An 18,419-nucleotide genomic window follows, 5' to 3' on the forward strand; every position below is an offset into this window, starting at 1 on the left:
GCGTCAATTCGTTGCAGATCCTCCTACACTTCAGTATAATTTTCCATTGTTTCAACCTCTTGATACACTACGGCATCATCCGCAAAAAGCCTCAGCGGACTTCCGAAATTGCTGAAACATATATCTTTTTATTTCGAAGTGTGAAGCCAAACTGAAACATTTATAGATTTAGCTGTAGAAATGTGTTGATAATAAAATATTTCATCACCTCTTTCACCTTCTTAGGGTTGAATTTCCTAAAACATAAAAACCAGTATTTAAAAAAAAAAATTGTAACCGAGAAGTCAAATACCAATTTTCATAGATGTAACTTTAAAAATGCGTTAGTAGTTCTTCAGTGTGATTTATTTAGAGAAACTTTCACTCACTGTTTCACCCCCATAGGGGTTAAATTTCTAGAAACGCGGGAACACGAATTTCTTTTATTTCTCGCCGGGAAATCAAATACCAATTTTCCTAATTCTAGCTTCAAAATTGCCGTAACAGCAACATATTTTCAAAAAACGTTTCATCCCATTTTTCACATCCTTAGCGGTGGAATTTGGAAAAATCCACTCTTAAACGATGCGTGCAGCATAACAGTAATAGTCTCTCTAAATTTCAAGTTTGTATCCTTAACAGTTTGGGCTTGATGACCATGAATCAGTCACTCAGTCAGAACATTTCCCTTTATATATAGAGATTAGTGTTTTCTAAGCTAGACCCATTAAAATCTGCACGGCATACGCACCTCGTCCTAGGCAAAACAGAGATAGAGTAGAATTCTACGAGTTCCGCAATCAACCTGCCGAACTGTACCTAGACCGCCAGTGCAGGACAGATTATGTAATCGAGACGGCGTGTCTGCAGCGGAAGGTCAGTTTGCCGGCTGGAGATAACACGGTGGGCACAACACGCCGGTACGTTGCCACGGTATTCCGTCAGCTGTGACGCGAGCGGGACATTGTGCGTCATTCGCTCCGCTCCTGCCTTACGCTTCAGGTGGCCAGCCGTGGCTGTGGCTCTTAAAGCCACAGCGCTCTCCCGAGCCACAAGGAACACCACTGGCTGTTATTACCAGATACCGCCAGGACACGATGCAATTTGTCGGACGGGGTTTCGAAAAACTCCTAGATTTCATTCTGGCGCAAGCTACCTTCAAAATTTAAAACAGTTAAGATAGATTCTACTGTACGAAAGACGTTACTGTTTATCTACTTTTATCTGTCTGCTTATTGATTCACTGTAGCCTATAGCCTGGTTAACAATAGTACACCACATCATCATGAACAGCAGTTCGTATTTCTTAATGCTCCAGTCTTCCGTCTCATTTGATCAGTGCATTATTCCCAGAAGCCTTATGTGACGTCTCACTAATGTGGTCTTTACTGGGGGTAAAAATTATGCATACACTTCATTCCCCTCTTCTTCTTTCTAATACACCATTCCGCACTTCGTCAATCCGTTTAATTTTTAACGTCCTCCTCCAACTTGATTTTTATACTGCTACCAGGTTGAGCTTGTCCGTTTTCGAACGCTCCAGATTTCACTACCACACCAGCACATGTTGACTATCATTATAGTTCCACAAATGACTGCTGTTACTACTTCCTGTTGTTTAGATTATCCCTTACTAAAGTTACTATCATTCCACTTCCCATTACCACCATTAGCTTTACTTCTGTCCATTTTATGATGAACTTTACCTTCTAGATGTAACTTTTTTTGTAATATTTAAATTCGTCCATCGTCATAGGGCTGGTCCTGGACATGAAAATACATAAAAAACAGGCTTTTGACAGTGTTGTGTACCACTTCGTACACAGTGATAAGATGAGGTGGGCTACAGACTGGTGCAGCAGTTGTTGTCGTAGGAAATTTAAACAGGAGCAGAAATAGAATGAAATTTTCGCTCTACAGCGGAGTGTGCGCTGATATGAAACTTCGTGGAAGATTAAAACTGTGTGCCGAACGGAGTCTCGGACTCGGGACCTTTGCCTTTCGCAGGCAAGTGCTCTACTAGCTGAGCTACACAAGCACGACTCACGCCCCGTCCTCACAGCTTCAATTCCGCCAGTACCTCGTCTCCACAATATTCCTTTCTTCCAGGAGTGCTAGTTCTGCAAGGTCCACAGGAGAGCTTTTGTGAAGTTTGGAAGGTAGGAGACGAGGTACTGGCGGAATTGAAGCTGTGAGGACGGGGCGTGAGTCGTGCTTGTGTAGCTTAGTTGGTAGAGCACTTGCCCGCGAAAGGCAAAGGTCCCGAGTTCGAGACTCGGTCCGGCACACAGTTTTAATCTGCCAGGTAGTTTCAAACGTTTCTGGTTTTCACTGTGGTTTCCATTTCGAGACCGATCGAAACTTACTTTCTGGACAACTATCGTATATAGTGCCTAGGAGACCTGCTTTCTCGGTTCGATAAACAACAGTTCAAGCAAATCGTATTAATAGATTTTTATTACAGTAAGATAAATGACAATACTTACCTCTGACAAATTACAGTGGTGTCGCAAGCAAATGGCGACCGACAAATAAGCTGTCTCTTCTGCATATACAATTCCAATACAGTGAAACAATACATTTCATAGGTCACTGCTGGAGCGCTCGTAGATCGGCTAGTCTTCGACTCGGGCTGCGGCCAGGCTGAGCGGCACTTATATATTCTTGGCCTAGATGCCGCACCGAGCATTCGGGAGGACGACTGTTCAATCTCGCGTCTGGCCATCCTGATTTAGGCTTTCCGTGATATCTCTAAATCGCTCCAAGCAAATACCGGAATGGTTCCTTTGAAAGGGCACGGCCGACTTCCTTCCCCATCCTTCCCTAAACCGATGAGACCGATGACCACGCTGTCTGGTCTCCCTCCTCCAAACCAAACCAATCCTAGATGCCGCTCCTATCTCGGTGTCTCCTAGAGAGGTGGCTGTGAGCGTACTGTTGGCTGACGTCATCTCAAAGCACTCTCTGCTGTAACGTCCTTGGCCAAAGTGCCGGTGCTTGACGTTATGCCGGAACACTTTTTGTCTGTGGAGATGTGCAAAAGGTAGATTCAGCCAGTTTTTTACATCTTAGAACTGGTGGATAACTTCCGCTTCCTGACGACCGCCATATAAAGATGCGAGTAGAAACGCTAGGCAACGTAACGAATATGTTTTAATTTGGAATTTCCAGTAGTATAATGTCAGTCACACCCCCCTTGAACCATGGACCTTGCCGTTGGTGGGGAGGCTCGGTTGCTTCAACGATACGTACCGTAGGTGCAACCACAACGGAGGGGTATCTGTTGAGAGGCCAGACAAACGTGTGGTTCCTGAAGAGGGGCAGCAGCCCTTTCAGTAGTTGCAGGGGCAACAGTCTGGATCTGACTGATCTGGCCGGCCTTGTAACCCTAACCAAAACGGCCTTGCTGTGCTGGTACTGCAAACGGCTGAAAGCGAGGGTAAACTACAGCCGTAATTTTTCCCGAGGGCATGCAGCTTTACTTTATGGCATGGATAGCTGCATCAAACCAATCTCTGGACTGAAGACCACAACAACAACAACAATATCAGTCCATATGTACAGGCTCCTGCCGTCAATGGCGAGATTCTTGAGAGCTTTGTAGACAACGGCGCTGAATCGATGGTGGATTTGTCTGACAATGTTGTGCCAACAAATCACATACGAGTCATTACGATCCCGGTGAGTCATTCCGCTTTCACTGTCCTCTGCGGCCGTGCAGAATGTGTTTATAAACTCCTATTCTAGCTCATCCCACGTGACGTGTTCAAAGCCGGACGACACCGCGCAGAACTGCAGAGCACCCCCGCGCTGGCGCCTTGCCAGTGCGTGAGTGAACGACCTCCGCGGGCCGCTGTTTTGTTTCCGATCGTGCCGGCGTATTTTTATGGCATCTGCCACGCAGCGGGCCGCGTAAACAGCGGGAGCGTCGCTGACCCCGTTAGACGCTGGCGATGGACTTTTAAATCTGGAACTGCCAAACAGCGGGGGTCGATACGGGCGCCACGCTGTGTCAGCAAACAGCGACCACCGCCGCCGCCACCGCCTTCCGCCGGCCGCTCATCTTCTGGCCCGTGGCGGCGGCAGAGCCCCGCGGAACCACTGGCCGTCTGGAGAGATACGGTCTCATACTGCGCCATCGCATAGATCATAAATTCGGACACCGCTAAATTACAGGGATCGTAATGCTGCCGTGCGGGATTAGCCGAGCGGTCTAAGGCCCTGTTGTCATGGACTGTGCGGCTGATCCCGGCGGAGGTTCGAGTCCTCCCTCGCGAAGGGGTGTGTGTGTTTGTCCTTAGGATAATTGAGGTTAAGCAGTGTGTAACCTTAGGAACTGATGATCTTAGCAGTTAAGTCCCATAAGATTTCACACACATTTGAACATTTTTTTGATAGTAATACTCAGTACAAGCATTTCAGGACCGGCGTTGTTTCTATAGCGAAATGGCGAGGATAGAAGGTAACCAGTCACTATATGTCCGTTTTCGACAAAAAATTTATTTCTCCGTAATATCCATTATAATTATCCGGGCTGTTATGCCGTGGGCGGTTGATGATTTCTGTGTTAATTCCCAACGTTTCGTCCCCGTCTGCAGGAGACATCTTCAAGGGGGACTGTAGCTCGGTGGAAGGTCCAACACACCCACTGGCTCGCTACTGACTGCCGCTAAATTCCGTGTCCGCGCGCTCCCCCTGTTTCGCACGGGGCAGATGACTGGATGGTAGGCAACACGCATTACATGGGAACACTGCATAGTGCCCACTCTGTGTCGCGCTCAGGGGCATAACCAGTCTTAAACGATGCCCACCGTCGCCAGGGAGCGAAAGCCAAAACTTTGTCTCCAACAAAAGTTGTTCCCCATGATGTGATCCATCAGCCCTAGATGTTTGATGCAAAGATTTTCAAACACACTCTACATATTATCCAATTGGCCTCAAACGCGATCCATTAACCATTTTTTGCCCCATTTTACACGAATTGCGCCTTCGAAAACAAGAGACATTTTAGCTTAACACGAAGGGCAGCACAAAGTATGTCTTATTACTGCGCTTCACAGTATGTTTTCAGCTGTTGGGTATGTTGGCCTTGCGACAAGGCAGTTTTTGATCCCACAGTCCACTTCAAATATTTGCCTCGACCAGAAAGCTTTTATTGACAGAACAACCTGCAGCGGTGCTTTCCTTGGTGTTGCAGCGCCACCTGGACAAGGGCTCGGACCTGCTGGAGGAGTGCTCCGGAGAGGCCCGCAGTGGCGGCCTGCGGGAGCTGGCGCGATCGCTCAAGACCCACCTGCTCGGCTTCAGCGAACGACTCGAGGACACGCGGGAGCGCCTCGAGGACACCTCTCGCTGCTTCTGCCTCCTCGACAAGGTGAGCCTAGTTCAGTCTGCACCAACCCAGCAATGGGGTGGATTCCATCATCGTCTTCTTCACTTTCAAGGATTTGGCTAACTGTTTGTTCCGTCTTCAAAGTTTATCGTTGAGCCAATTTCATTTTGGACCAACCAATGTTCCTTCTTCTTTTCGTACTGTACCTTCACAGTTGTTCCATCACCCTTTGTCCTGGCATTCTGCTCACGTGCTCTTTCCACATGTTTGGTGTTTATCCCTTCAACAATCAGTTCTTCTCTAATTTGCCAATTCCTAATCTGAGCTTATCATGTGCAGCCTTTCACTGATCCTAGAAATCTCATTTCAGCTGTGACTCTGCAAGCTTTCCCAGTGGATATGTTGCAGATAGTCTTCACGGGTTTGCCGCCGGATGACATTGTGCAAATTCCACAGTATTGTCGTCAGTCGTCAGCTGTTCCTAGCCACCAGTAAGCTTCAATTACCTGAAGATGTCGGACAGTTGCTCCGAGGAAATATCGTGGAATTTGCACAATGGCATCCGGTGGCAAACCCGTGAAGACTGTTTACACTCATTTCAGCTCTTTGTATTTTTCTCTTATCCCTGTTTGTCAGAACCGTAGTTTCACAACAGAGATGTCACAGCCATAATTTTACAAAACTCTACTTTTGCTTCCAGTCTAACACTGTTCTGTAAGGTTCTATTAATAGTGCCACATACAGGGTACACACTGATAAAACCGACAAACTGCAGGGACGGATACGTGACTGGAAAAGGAGGAGGAAAGGTCCCATGAACATGTGTCCGGAAATGCATCGTTACCACGGTAGATGGTGCGGAGGAATAACAGCTCCTCTGACCACGTGCTGTGTGTCCCTTATGTGTTGCAGGCTGCGTGATTGGCTTAGTGTGCTGTAAGCAGCAGAATGGCCCGGTATTCAGCTCGGGAACGAGTCGAATACTGTTTATGTGCGACCAAGCAGGAGGAACAGTTGAGAAGCAGCATAACTATACCGAAATAATAGCGCTCCTAGATACCACGGTTCTAAGCGCTTCAGTCCGGAACCGCGCGACTGCTGCGGTCGCAGGTTCGAATCCTGCCTCGGGCATGGATGTGTGTGATGTCCTTAGATTAGTTAGGTTTAAGTATTTCTAAGTTCTAGGGGACTGATGACCTCATTTGTTAAGTACCAGAGTGCTCAGAGCCATTTGAACCATTTGAACCTAGATACCAACCACATCACACAACATTTCGAGCCGTTTTAGGGCGTTCGTGTGATCACGGGTCCTTTCAGACAGGCGGACGTGCAGGGAGGCAGCGATCTACGCGTACACCAGATTTGGCAGTCGGGGTTCTACAGGACATTGAGATGAACCCTAGTACAAGCCCCAAATCTGGCGCACGCACAGACCACGTTCGTCTGTCTGAAAGAACCCATGATCACACAAACGCACAAAAAGGACCTGAAATGTTGTGTGATGTGGTTGTTGTCTGCGAGAGTACTTGTTTTGGTATAGCCGTGCTGTCTCTCGACCGTTTCCATCTGCTTGGCCGTACACAAACACAATCTCGGTTTGTTCCCAACATGACTACCGGACCATTCTGCTGCTTACAGTACGTTTTGTCAATCACACAGCCTGCAACATACGAGGAACGCGTCACACGTGGTCCGAGGAACTGTCATTCGCCAGCGCCATCTACCGTGGCAAAGATGCATTTCCGGACACATGTTCAAAAGACCTTTTTTTCCTCCATTTTCAGTCAGGAATCAGTCACTGCATTTTACCCGTTTTATTAATGGTAGCGCTGTGTACAGTGCGTCGCAGCAGAAGTGACCATTATTCAGGGATATCACAGGAACCACCATTCGAAGCAAAGAGGTCTAGTAAACAGGGGCTCTAAAACGCATACCATAAGAGCTATGAAAAAAATGGTTCAAATGGCTCTGAGCACTATGGGACTTAACATCTATGGTCATCAGTCCCCTAAAACTTAGAACTACTTAAACCTAACTAAGCTAAGGACATCACACAACACCCAGACATCACGAGGCAGAGAAAATCCCTGACCCCGCCGGGAATCGAACCCGGGAACCCGGGCGTGGGAAGCGAGAACGCTACCGCACGACCACGAGATGCGGGCTAAGAGCTATGAACACTTCGATACTGAGAAACAAATCTCTTCTGCTGCAAGCTCTTTGTTTTCCACATTGTTGGAACAGTTAGTATGGACGAAACAAAAAAAAATAGTCTAGTAAGCATGCGGTCTAAAATGCATACCTTAAGAGCAGAAGAGATGTATTTCTCAGTAGCGAAGATGAAGGCACGTTGATAGATCTTAAGATGCGCATTTTAGAATCCATGTTCACTACAACTTTGCTTCGAATGATCGTTTCTGTCACATCCTTGAATATACTGGAAATTCCTCCTGGAACACCAGCTTGTTATCTACATCTCTGTTATGCTGGCAACTTATTTGGTTTCCTAAATAATTAAAACTGCTGACTTGTTCAGTTATTCTGTTATTGGTAATAGTTTCTGATCTCATTAGCTCAACTCCTTTAAATGCCGTTACCGTTGTTTTATTATTTGAGATTTCCGTAGTCTGTTCTTTGCTCAGCCGGTGCAACTTAGGTGTGGCATATTGTAATTTATTTTCATCGTTAAATAAAGTAAGCTGATCGTCTGCAATAAGGCTGTGTTTGCCCTTCCATGCTGTGATATCTCTAACCCTGGATCTACTTCTTGTTTCCATCTTCTTATGATGTCGTCAATGTATGTATTAAGTAATGTTCGTGATAAACTGCATCTTTGCCTGACACCTTGCTTCACAGGTACTATATGTGGAATTCTTTCACCTGCTTTAATTATTATGTTAGTACCTGTGTACATATATTTCAGCACCTTTATGATGTGTATAGGATAACCTCTTTTCTTTAGTACACTCCATAGTGTCTTCAGATCGTAGAGCCCGGATGAACAAAGATTCAAAGCTACAACTTGCCTCTGAGAGCTCTCTCGTTTTTCTTATTTGGAATTTATGAGAAATAGAGGAGAACCAGGGAAATATTGGTGCTATGAATTTTTCCTCGTGTGTGTTGCTCATTAATAAGAACCAGTTTCAACTAGTCACATAAAATTAAAATACCGTGTACATCACTAAGAATAAAACAAATTCCTGCAAAAAATTAGCATTGTTTTCCATGCCAAACGCTATGCTCGCGAGAAGCGTAGAACCTTACAATCTGAAAAGCCCAATTCATAAAGGAACGTGTCACATTGAAATCTTTTGTCAACCTGCATTAGACCCTTACAAATGTCCATTTAGAATTGACGCTGCAGTTAGAGTCACAGCAAATAAAAATAAATGCAGTAAAGAGACAGTCTAGGTTGCGAAATAAAAATAAAAACATAAAACATAACTTTGCAACCGAGGATATCTCTTTATATAATTATGAAAACCGGTTGCTGTACCAGTCAGCCGATTATGGAATGGAATAACCTCTGTAATAAATACAGCGTTAAGATAGGTGCCAGGTTTTATAATATACTTCTACGAACTACGACATTCTCCGGAAAACAAATATACTCTGGAGGAAAAAAATCTTTAACATCACATTTTCATATTAACGTATGTTTACAAGATACATTTGCTTGCTTTTCCACCGAATCGGATCAAACCGATCGATCAGAACAAAGCCGCTACGCGCAAAAAGTTGTCTCCAAGTTTCGAGACTCGGGGAAATGGGGAGCCATTAAGATCCAGTTTTGCCTTTCAAGAGACTGACAAGTAAGCGTCACTTACTTTTTATATATTTTGTTTCTTTCTACGGTAATGGTACTCCGTCGCACCGATTTACATGAAATAAATATTCCTCTGCTATATGATTTTTAAATATGTTAGTGACGTGACAGTTGTAAATATCTTTAAGTTTATAAAAATAGTAAATCGTCAGCTTTATTGTTTGTCTTTTTTACATTTAATCATGGACGAAAGTGGCCTTATCGCTTTCTACCTTCCTCCTCCAAAGTGGCAAACGAATGTTCTCCCGTATACCATTGTCTTGGAAAACACTCAACAGAATGGGATTTCGCCGTCACAGTTCCCTGATACGGTCGTATCGCATTCGGCGGCGGCTTTTCTTCCCACTTTCTTCTCCCGTTATCGGGCTAATGGAGGCTCCTAGCGCATAGCCTCGAGCAGATAATACTGTCGAGATTCTCACGTGAGAAGTCACCTCGAAAACCAAAGCAACTTAAATAATTGTTAGACTTTTGTACCAAACTAGTCAGCTGTTACATCTTTTACTCGTTTATAGATAAAAACGAGTTAACACAGCCAATTGGGTTCAGTGCATGAAAAAAGCTTTTTACGTGACGAGGTGAAGAAAGAGGGTATTCGATAGACTGAAAAAAGTACGTAATAGGTAGCTAAATAATACTGACAAGCAACAAGCGAGACTTGTGAACTTATTGCGCAACACAAAAATGACTCTGAGCACTATGCGACTTAACTTCTGAGGTCATCAGTCGCCTAGAACTTAGAACTAATTAAACCTAACTAACCTAAGGACACCACACACATCCATGCCCAAGGCAGGATTCGAACCTGCGGCCGTAGCGATCGCTCGGCTCCTGACTGTAGCGCCACTTCAAGTCTTTACCCAAAAGGAGAAACCACGAGTTACGTACATCATTTCTAAAGTTATTCCCTGCAGAATAGTAGCTGAATGTGCCTGAAATACTATACCTTTGAAGTATGGATACTGGCGTTGCACGAAAGGAAGCTTTGCACATAGACTAAGAAATGTAAATGCCTAGATAAATTTCGGCGCTGGCATCTCAGTGCATGGAACCCGGATCTACTTGTACTCGTACGTAGAACTAACTAGTATGATAGCTCATTGGAATCAAAAGATGCAGAAAGGCACAAGACTCGAGTAAAGCAAAGCAGGTCGCAAAGAATGTTGGTTGCAGTAAGTATAAAATGATGACTGGTGACTGATCTGGCCCAGTTAAACTGAAGCAACTCTCGTTATTTACGTCGGCAGCAGTATATTGCAGTCTCGCTGGCTGTTATCCCTTGCATCTAAGCACAGCTACGAGTAGTAATTTAAAATCGGCAAGTTGAACAATGTACACACGAAGCAATCAATTACAAGTTGCTTTATTTGTACAAATTTCTTCACTAACACTGAGCCGTATACCTAGCATTTAACAGGAAGAAGCCGTCAATGGGGTGGGCAGTGGTAATGTTAAAACTGGACAAACATATTTTAAAGAATTATTTTAAAAAAGCTCGTTATTACGAAAAAGGAATGTGCAAGCTACACAAAATGTTACGTAAACTTCGGATTGGAAACACTATATTGAAACACTGTACAATCATTCTGACGTCATTTGTAAATGTCAATAAATACGTGTTTCACTAACGGTTAGGTGCCGACAAACTGTGATGGGTTGCGGTTATGAAAAGACGTTGTTCTGAAAATGATAGTTTTCTTAAGCATGTAGATTGGTGAAAGACGCTCTCTGACACACTGAGTTACAGATTAAACCGCATTGATCCGTGTAACTAAGTGAACCCACATTATCAGCGGATGAACCCGCTGACCATTAACGAGATTTATTGGGACAGTTAAGTTGTACATAGCGTTCACTAGCCTTTTCTCGTGGTACGATCGCAGTATTTACCCGTATTCGTCAGGTAGCCTAATTGCACTATGCTAACGTCAAAGTTGAGGGTAGTAGCGTTCTCTTTTGTTCTCATCGCTCTCTAATACGAATAAAGTATTAGTAAAAATATTTCTGATGTGTTGAACTGTAACAGGAAGGAACGGAAATTGTAGAAGGAGAGCTATGAAACAAGGTCTAGCTGATCCATTCCTCAAATGCTTCAGTGGCAGGCGTGATGCGAGTTAAGTTAGTAAGATTTTCTTTTTTTTTCTCTCTCTCTCTGGGGAGGCATCTGCCTCTGCTGGGTCCGTCCATGGTTCGGGGTCGATAAGGGTTTCTTCTTTCGCTGAATGTAAAGATCCGCGTTCTCTTGGAAGTTGGCTGTGTAAAGGAAAGAACTTTCAAAGTGGGGAAAAGCACGTAGTAATGCACGATATTCACCACTTTGCAAACGGATATAGCAGGTTAAAGGTGTCCAAGTTATCGGTGTGAGAACTGTCGGCTGGAACAGTGTCCCGCTCCACCCAAACTTCTTTCAGGAGGTCTGTGATTTCTCTAGACCACCTGAAATCACTTCAACAAGGCTTCAATTGAGTCCGCCATCTGTCGTCCAACTGAAGTAATTCGTCCTCGCTAAGGAGTACAGTAGCAAAGAGACGTTAAATAAATAAATATAATGCTATTAGTACCATTACAGGGACATAAACGTTATTGGCAGTTACCAGCGGCAATCCTTTAGAGAACAATTAATTAGTTCTCGAGAGGTCTTTACAATGTTTAGTAACGCGTAGCCGGTGGAAGTATTTTTGTTCTTTTAGAACAAATAAGGGCAGGTACAAATCTAACGTGGCGTACCTACAGCAGCAGGGCTCGTTTCATAAAAAATTGAAAACTGTTTATGAAACTCACTGTTTGTCATATGTGTGCAGTAACGCCATTAATATTATTTATTTGAATACTCAAGCGTTATCTGCAATAAACGGAAAGTGGTTCTCATCCTCGTGTTTAGTACCCTTCCCGACTTACAAAGAACAATGTTTTTAAACAGATAACTGGAGTGTGGCACGAAACAGAACCAGAAGCTTTTCCCGCCAGAAACAGGACGCCTGAGAAGTTTAGTCAGTCGTGATGTTTTTACGTCGTGGCACAAGTGGCAAAACAGTGTATGCCATTGTGAGGGTAATAGCGATCGAGTAATATTTTACAAGGCCAATGGGCTCTCTGAATACGTAATTTATTTCCCCCATGTTAAAAGTTCGCTGCAGTTCCGTCGTTTGATTATGTCGTATACGAAGACCTCAATTGTTGGTCCACAGTAAGCGGCATTCTTTTCATGCTGCCGCGCGGTTCTTTTTCATGTGCGCCAACAGTGTTGTGCCCCCACGCCAGTTAAGTCCGCGGCAAGCAAACTGAGTGCTACGATTTGTTGTTTTGTTTCTGTGCTTCTAGTGGGAGAACGTTGAAACTGGATGCTTTAGCACGTTTCGCCGCTTTCTGGAGAAAGGTAATGCTATTCATATTGAAAAAATAAAAAAAAAGACTTAGTATCCATAAAGTAATGCGAGCCCAAAGTTCTTGAAATGAAAAACAATATTCCTTTTGTCAGTGGGTAACATGCTTAAATTTCTTGAAGGTAAGACGTATTTTGTCCGATTTGGCATGTATTGCGATAACGCTTGTCGGTTTTTCATTACTGGCGAACGAAGCTAGACTTAGAATTGTTTTCGTTAAGCGACACCTAGACGGTCAGTATATTGGGAAAGGTGGAGAAGCTGTGCAATGATTCACGCTTATCAGAAAGTTTTGAAATATATTGCGCTACCAGGGAAATGCTGTAGCGTCTGTAGGCAGTATTAAGAATATCCTTCCCAGTCGTTCACGCGTTTCATTGAAGTGCAGCATCTAGGCTATTTCGTGTTCCCTGTTGTGTTTACGTGCAAAAATGAGTTGAAAACAAATATAAAGGTCGTCCGTTTTAGACTGCGTCTAAATGTACAAACCATTGTCGATATTGTGGAATGTTAGGGCAGATAAATATAAAAACCGGAAAATTAATAATGATTCTGTGAAGTCGTTGCTTACTAAATACCGACGGAAGTCCGTCTATAAGAACCAACGTTTTTACAGTAATGTATCAGTGTTGAACCACAAACGTGTAAATAGTTCTAATAATTATTTTTCTCGTTCAGCCACTGTTCCCGCCACAAGTGTTCGTGTGTGAATTTTTGACGACCGCTTACACCAATAGCTTCCAACCTGCTTTTTTCTTTCGTAGCGAAGTAGAACAATACCACCCCAGTAGCGACATGATCGTCCAATACTTCTAACCAGACTTAAATATTGCTCAGTATTATTGTACGTTAATGCTGACAATCCTTTTAGTTTCTGTTGAGAATGACAGTTTTGGAAGTGCTGCCTCCAGATGTCATATTATTAGGATAGTGAGAAACTAAATCGTCTGCAGTATATACAGTGAGTTACATCTATTTAGGATTTCGGCTATGCCACCATTTGCTGTTGGCGTGTTAACATATTTCTAGCAATCTTTTTACATTGTTTCTAGTCTATTACAGCAGTGCGATGTGGCTACCTCCGAAACGAATGTGCTACATTGTCTCATCAGTTTCAGAAAATAGTAATACTGTTGAAAGAGTAATCTGAATATTCTATAGTCTGTATCCCAACTTGGATAAATTAGTGTGGCTTTTAATTTGTCGGTAATTTGTAACAACGATTGCAAACAGAATACAGTTATTCGTGAAATGATATCCTGCGTCTGCTGGTGGCAGCAGTGATTTTGACGTAGGCATCGCCGTTGTGAAATCTGGAAAATGTAAGCCAAGACATTCCATAAAAGCTTCAAGATATTCGAGACAATGTTTGTGGGAGTGGCTGTACTCGAAGCGGTGAATATTTCACACTATGATTATTTGCGTCTCGTTTACCAGAAGTATTATACATACAACATGTAACCTTTGTTTTGTGACGCTGTCAGTCAGTACGACAATGACGTCATATAACACGCCTGTTTTATACTATTGAGCACCTTGGTACCCGCGGCAGTATGAGGGTTTTGGGCGTCAATATTCTTGTTATTGACGCCTTCAAATATATTAAAAACTTGAAAATATCAATGCATAGTAAGAAGATGGGGATGTTCATCGGGGACGTGAATATAACTACAGCAAAATGATTTTCATGACATTCACTGTGTGGGCTCACAACTGAACTGTCACCTTTTAAACTAACCCAGTCTACGAGACAAGCTATGGATCAATCTGTCGTCACACTTTTGTCCTCTATTGCTTGCTGAATGTCGGGTTTGGAAATTCGAGCCTCTTACGAAATATTAGGGGCGTCCATGTTAACGTAGACATTTTATACAAAGGCCAGAATTTCTGTTCAACTTAATTAAGGTAGAGACCTTCATTCTACCATATTCTAACGATTTTTTTTTTTGCTGAGGAGCTTATCAACAATACGAAATTCTTCGCGGAAATCCTTTCTGATTACACTTGAGCAGAGGTTATTAGTTTGCAATTTAATGCAACGACTTCTGACATCCAACAAGGGGCAACAACATTTAAATTCTCATTATTTTTAAAGATGTGAATCGCACTTCAAAACATCATCTGTAGCAATCCATACCAGGAAATAGAAATAAATCAGACGGTACCTGTTTTTCTTTCTACACTTTTTTCTTTTACCCTCGACTACCACAGTAAAATTTTGCCGTCGCTGTTACGGGCCATAACTCATATCGTGAAACTGTAGGAAAAAAGGTTTTTCTGCCGTAGATATTTGCTAAAAAAAATTGCCAGATTGTGGTGGTTACGCGATAGTAGCCCTGTGTCTTTTTACACACTTAGTAGTGCCGCACAATTCTTTTTGCTAGTCGTTCGTGAGAGCTTTCAAACGTGTATGTAGGTAACATTACTACTCCCGTGTCATCGCTGCCCTCTATCGGCACGGATCGAGTAGGGGAAGAACAAACGACATGACGTTTACATTTGTCTGCTCTTTGGATATCGAAGCAAACAACGCCAGTATCCTCTACCAGCGCAGACCGTGTGTGATGATTTTAGTTGCCAGTTGCTCTGTGCTAGCGCTGTGGTTGTGTTTGTGTTGTTACCTGGACGTCGCTTTCCCAGTCCTTGTTGGTTCCAGTGCCATTACTCAACTGCTCGTTACATTTTGCTTCGTGTACACATTCTTTTTGATGAGAAGTGACAAAATGTATGTGTCTGCAACTGAGAAGTTCCACGAGATGGTTTCTGTTGAGCGAAGTGACAACGCGAAGGATATATCGTTTAAAGTCGCCGTAATCTGTGGCGTGAGTGTTTAGAGTATTTTTAGTAGTGTTATCAACGTGAAACGCAATTTTTTTTAGTTTTATTACATAACTCGATCATTCGATAGGACAGTTAAGTTCTGTTGTAACAAGATCTGTTTGCTAACTGTTACCTAATGTTGCCCCATTCAACACGTTTCTAAAATATTTTTATTTGAGCAGTTTTAACCATTGTATTGTCTCGACAAGGTGAAAAAACTGCGACCGTCGGTTACGAGAGCGTTTTGTAGATAAATCTGAAGTTCCTGTCGTGTTATTACCATGATCAGCAACCGTGAAAGTGTATTGCTGACATAATGTAGCCTTGTCTGACAGCTGTATCGCACTCGTTAACAAATACTTCGTTGAAAGCTATTCGATAGATAATCAGCTGTTTACATGCTTCGACGTATTGAAGTCTTAACATCAACAGAGTAAAATTCTGGAATGCATCTTCGGCATTAGATTTGGAGACTTAACTAAAGCCACTCTTTTGCATGTTATCATTGAGGGCTTTGACAGTGCATGGCAACTCATGTCATGACCAGACGATGACGTCATAAACATCTGGTCATAAGTATGGTGGCAATTACGCCACTTCATATGTTGACAAAACGAAAAACGTGGTGTGAAATTATTTTATGCTAGTTACGGTAAGGGGTTACAACGTGTACAGGTAGCCACGCGTTGTATTATAGGAAAACCTGTCAAATGCTCATGTTTTTTACGGTCTTGATTCACAAGACCTTTTCTTCATCCCGGTTGACGCTACCAGTTTCAACGACATTAAACCGACTAACCTGATCGTCTTTAAGAGCTGCGGCAGTTGTCTTGAGGAAGCTCTCGGTCTGAATTCAGACGGTTGCAGCTACTGTCGCCTTCCGCATACCGTGCAGACAAAACTGAACTGTCAGTTAAAGCTGTTAAATTTGGCTCACTCTATAACAACCAAGGCAGCTGCCATAAGGCGTTCATAATACGGCCGCGAGGAAGGCGAATTGGGAACATTGCAAGCTACGAAGTGTCTATACTATAATTGTTTTACCTGATTCTAAAACGGAAGAGTTGTTGGTAAATCATGCATCTGCATAAATCAGTTTTACCTGACTTGAATGCTTTTATGCTTACTTTTTCTCGGGACAAGTATAGGTTCTACTTTTTTACTATGTTCTTCACCAATCTCTTTACACTTTCATTTCAGTAATTATTTCATTTAAACTCCTGTAATATTAAGAGGATTGATATTTGTCACGGCCATGTGCGTTACAGATTCACGTAAGTGGTGGTGGTGGTTATTAAAAAAGACAGTATCTTGCATGTTATTTCACTGAATGAACCACGCTGTGAACTGGAAGTTCGGCAAAATTATTTATAAAAGGCTGTATACATACGAGTTTACTGAACTTCCTAGTTTCACAAATAGTGCGAAGATATATACGTTTGAGAAATGTTATCACACCACATGACGTTTTTATCGTACCTTTCCGATACATAAGATCATGAGGAAATTGAAGTATCTTAACGCTCAATTTATTTAATTGGTATATTTTTTCTGGAAATAGGTTTACCTTTGTTTTTGCGCAAGGAAATACCTCGCAAACAGTTGGTTCTACAGTGATTTTTTTTTCCCATGGGGCTTCGTATGTCTCATTCTTCATCGCCTTGCCTTTGCAGTCTTTGCTTTTAATATTCTACAAGCAAGATTAACATTCATGTAATTCGAAATACTCTCATAAGTCTTTCGAACGTATTATGTATTCGTCCTTTGACCATTTGGATCAACAGTCTGACATGTCAGATACATTAAAGAAGTAATTATTACATAGGTATGCAAAACATAAAGTAAGGTCGAATGTTAGCATTGAAGTCAGGCAATCAGATGTTCTCATGTGGAAATTCTAGTTTCCTCAAAGCAAAGATGCGTAGCTCACCTTGCTTTAATTTATCATTTCCGAAAGAGGCACACGTAACTGCCGATGAGCGTTTCAGTAAGTGACGATTTAAGGACTCCGCAAGTCTTTGATTTTGCTCGCGCAGTGACCCAATTGGCTAAATTGAGTGCTAAACGCCTGAAACTGCGCAAAGCATTGAATTTTTTCTTAACAATTATTTCTCAGCACAACCTCCCCTGGAACTCCCTTAAGAGTTTCTCAGACTGATTCTTACCACACTGTAAAGATATATATTTTTATGTAAGGTATCTGTCATGTCCTATATTGTTGTGCCGGCTAGTCAAAGTAAATAAAACGCACATGATTGAGTTGGACTGAGCGTCAGTTTTCTGAAGTTTCCACTACGAGTTTTGCTTCAGCACCAGAATGATTGCATTCTTGTCGGGTAATCGACAGTGTTCTCTTGTATTATCCGACAACTCGCTTCTGCCTTGAATGTGTCAGGTCTGGTTCTCCGTTCAGAAACTTGGGCAGATTTTTACGAATACGCTGTTTTGCTTGATAGTTTCTACGGATTAAAGTAGTTACTTAACACTGCTAGTGTATCCAGCCCGGATATGATAAACATGAAAGGACAACATCAAAAAAACGTGATGATTCATTCGTTTGATGCATCTAATGTCTAGCAGCGAAAGGTGTAAAGAACCGGGTAACGCAAATTCAGTTGCGTAATACAGCTGTGATGACAGACCTCTCGATGCTAGACGAGAAATTTCACCTTACCCGCCGGGCCAGAGACATTCACGTACTTGCAAACCGCACCATTTTCCCTACGCTACTCTTCTCCCATTTGTTTGTTTTCGACGATTGTAGTTTTCGGTCATTTTTTGTTAAACTTAAAAATTAAAATTCCATATTTCAAAAAATATAATGGAATTACTTTAAATAAACATGAGCTCCGCACTGAAGTTGTTACACCGCTGTTACAAGAACTACATTGGAAGTAGGGAAGTAACAAGGCCCTGTTCTGGATGGCAAGACAGGTGTAGTTCGTTCGCTCCCTAGCTCAGGATCGGTTGACGCCGGTAGATGTCTGTCGGATTCGGGCCCACGAGTGTTCTTGCGTCCGGCCGCTGCCAACATTGGCGATTTACAATACAGTTATTGTGTTCATCGTAGCTGTTACGA

The 18,419-nt window shown here is 42.8% G+C and overlaps 1 protein-coding gene across 1 annotated transcript in view; it reads left to right on the forward strand.

Moving 5' to 3' along the window:
* The window catches only part of LOC126267894 (puratrophin-1-like), a 1,105,633-nt gene that overhangs the window by 1,072,124 nt on the left and 15,090 nt on the right, over positions 1-18,419 (forward strand). Inside the window, exon 11 of the mRNA XM_049973204.1 lies at positions 5,177-5,353. Coding sequence (XP_049829161.1) covers positions 5,177-5,353 — 177 coding nt within the window. The remainder of the gene's footprint in view (positions 1-5,176; positions 5,354-18,419) is intronic.

The sequence above is a fragment of the Schistocerca gregaria genome, chromosome 4 (genome assembly GCF_023897955.1).
Source record: "Schistocerca gregaria isolate iqSchGreg1 chromosome 4, iqSchGreg1.2, whole genome shotgun sequence".
NCBI classification, from domain to species: domain Eukaryota; kingdom Metazoa; phylum Arthropoda; class Insecta; order Orthoptera; family Acrididae; genus Schistocerca; species Schistocerca gregaria.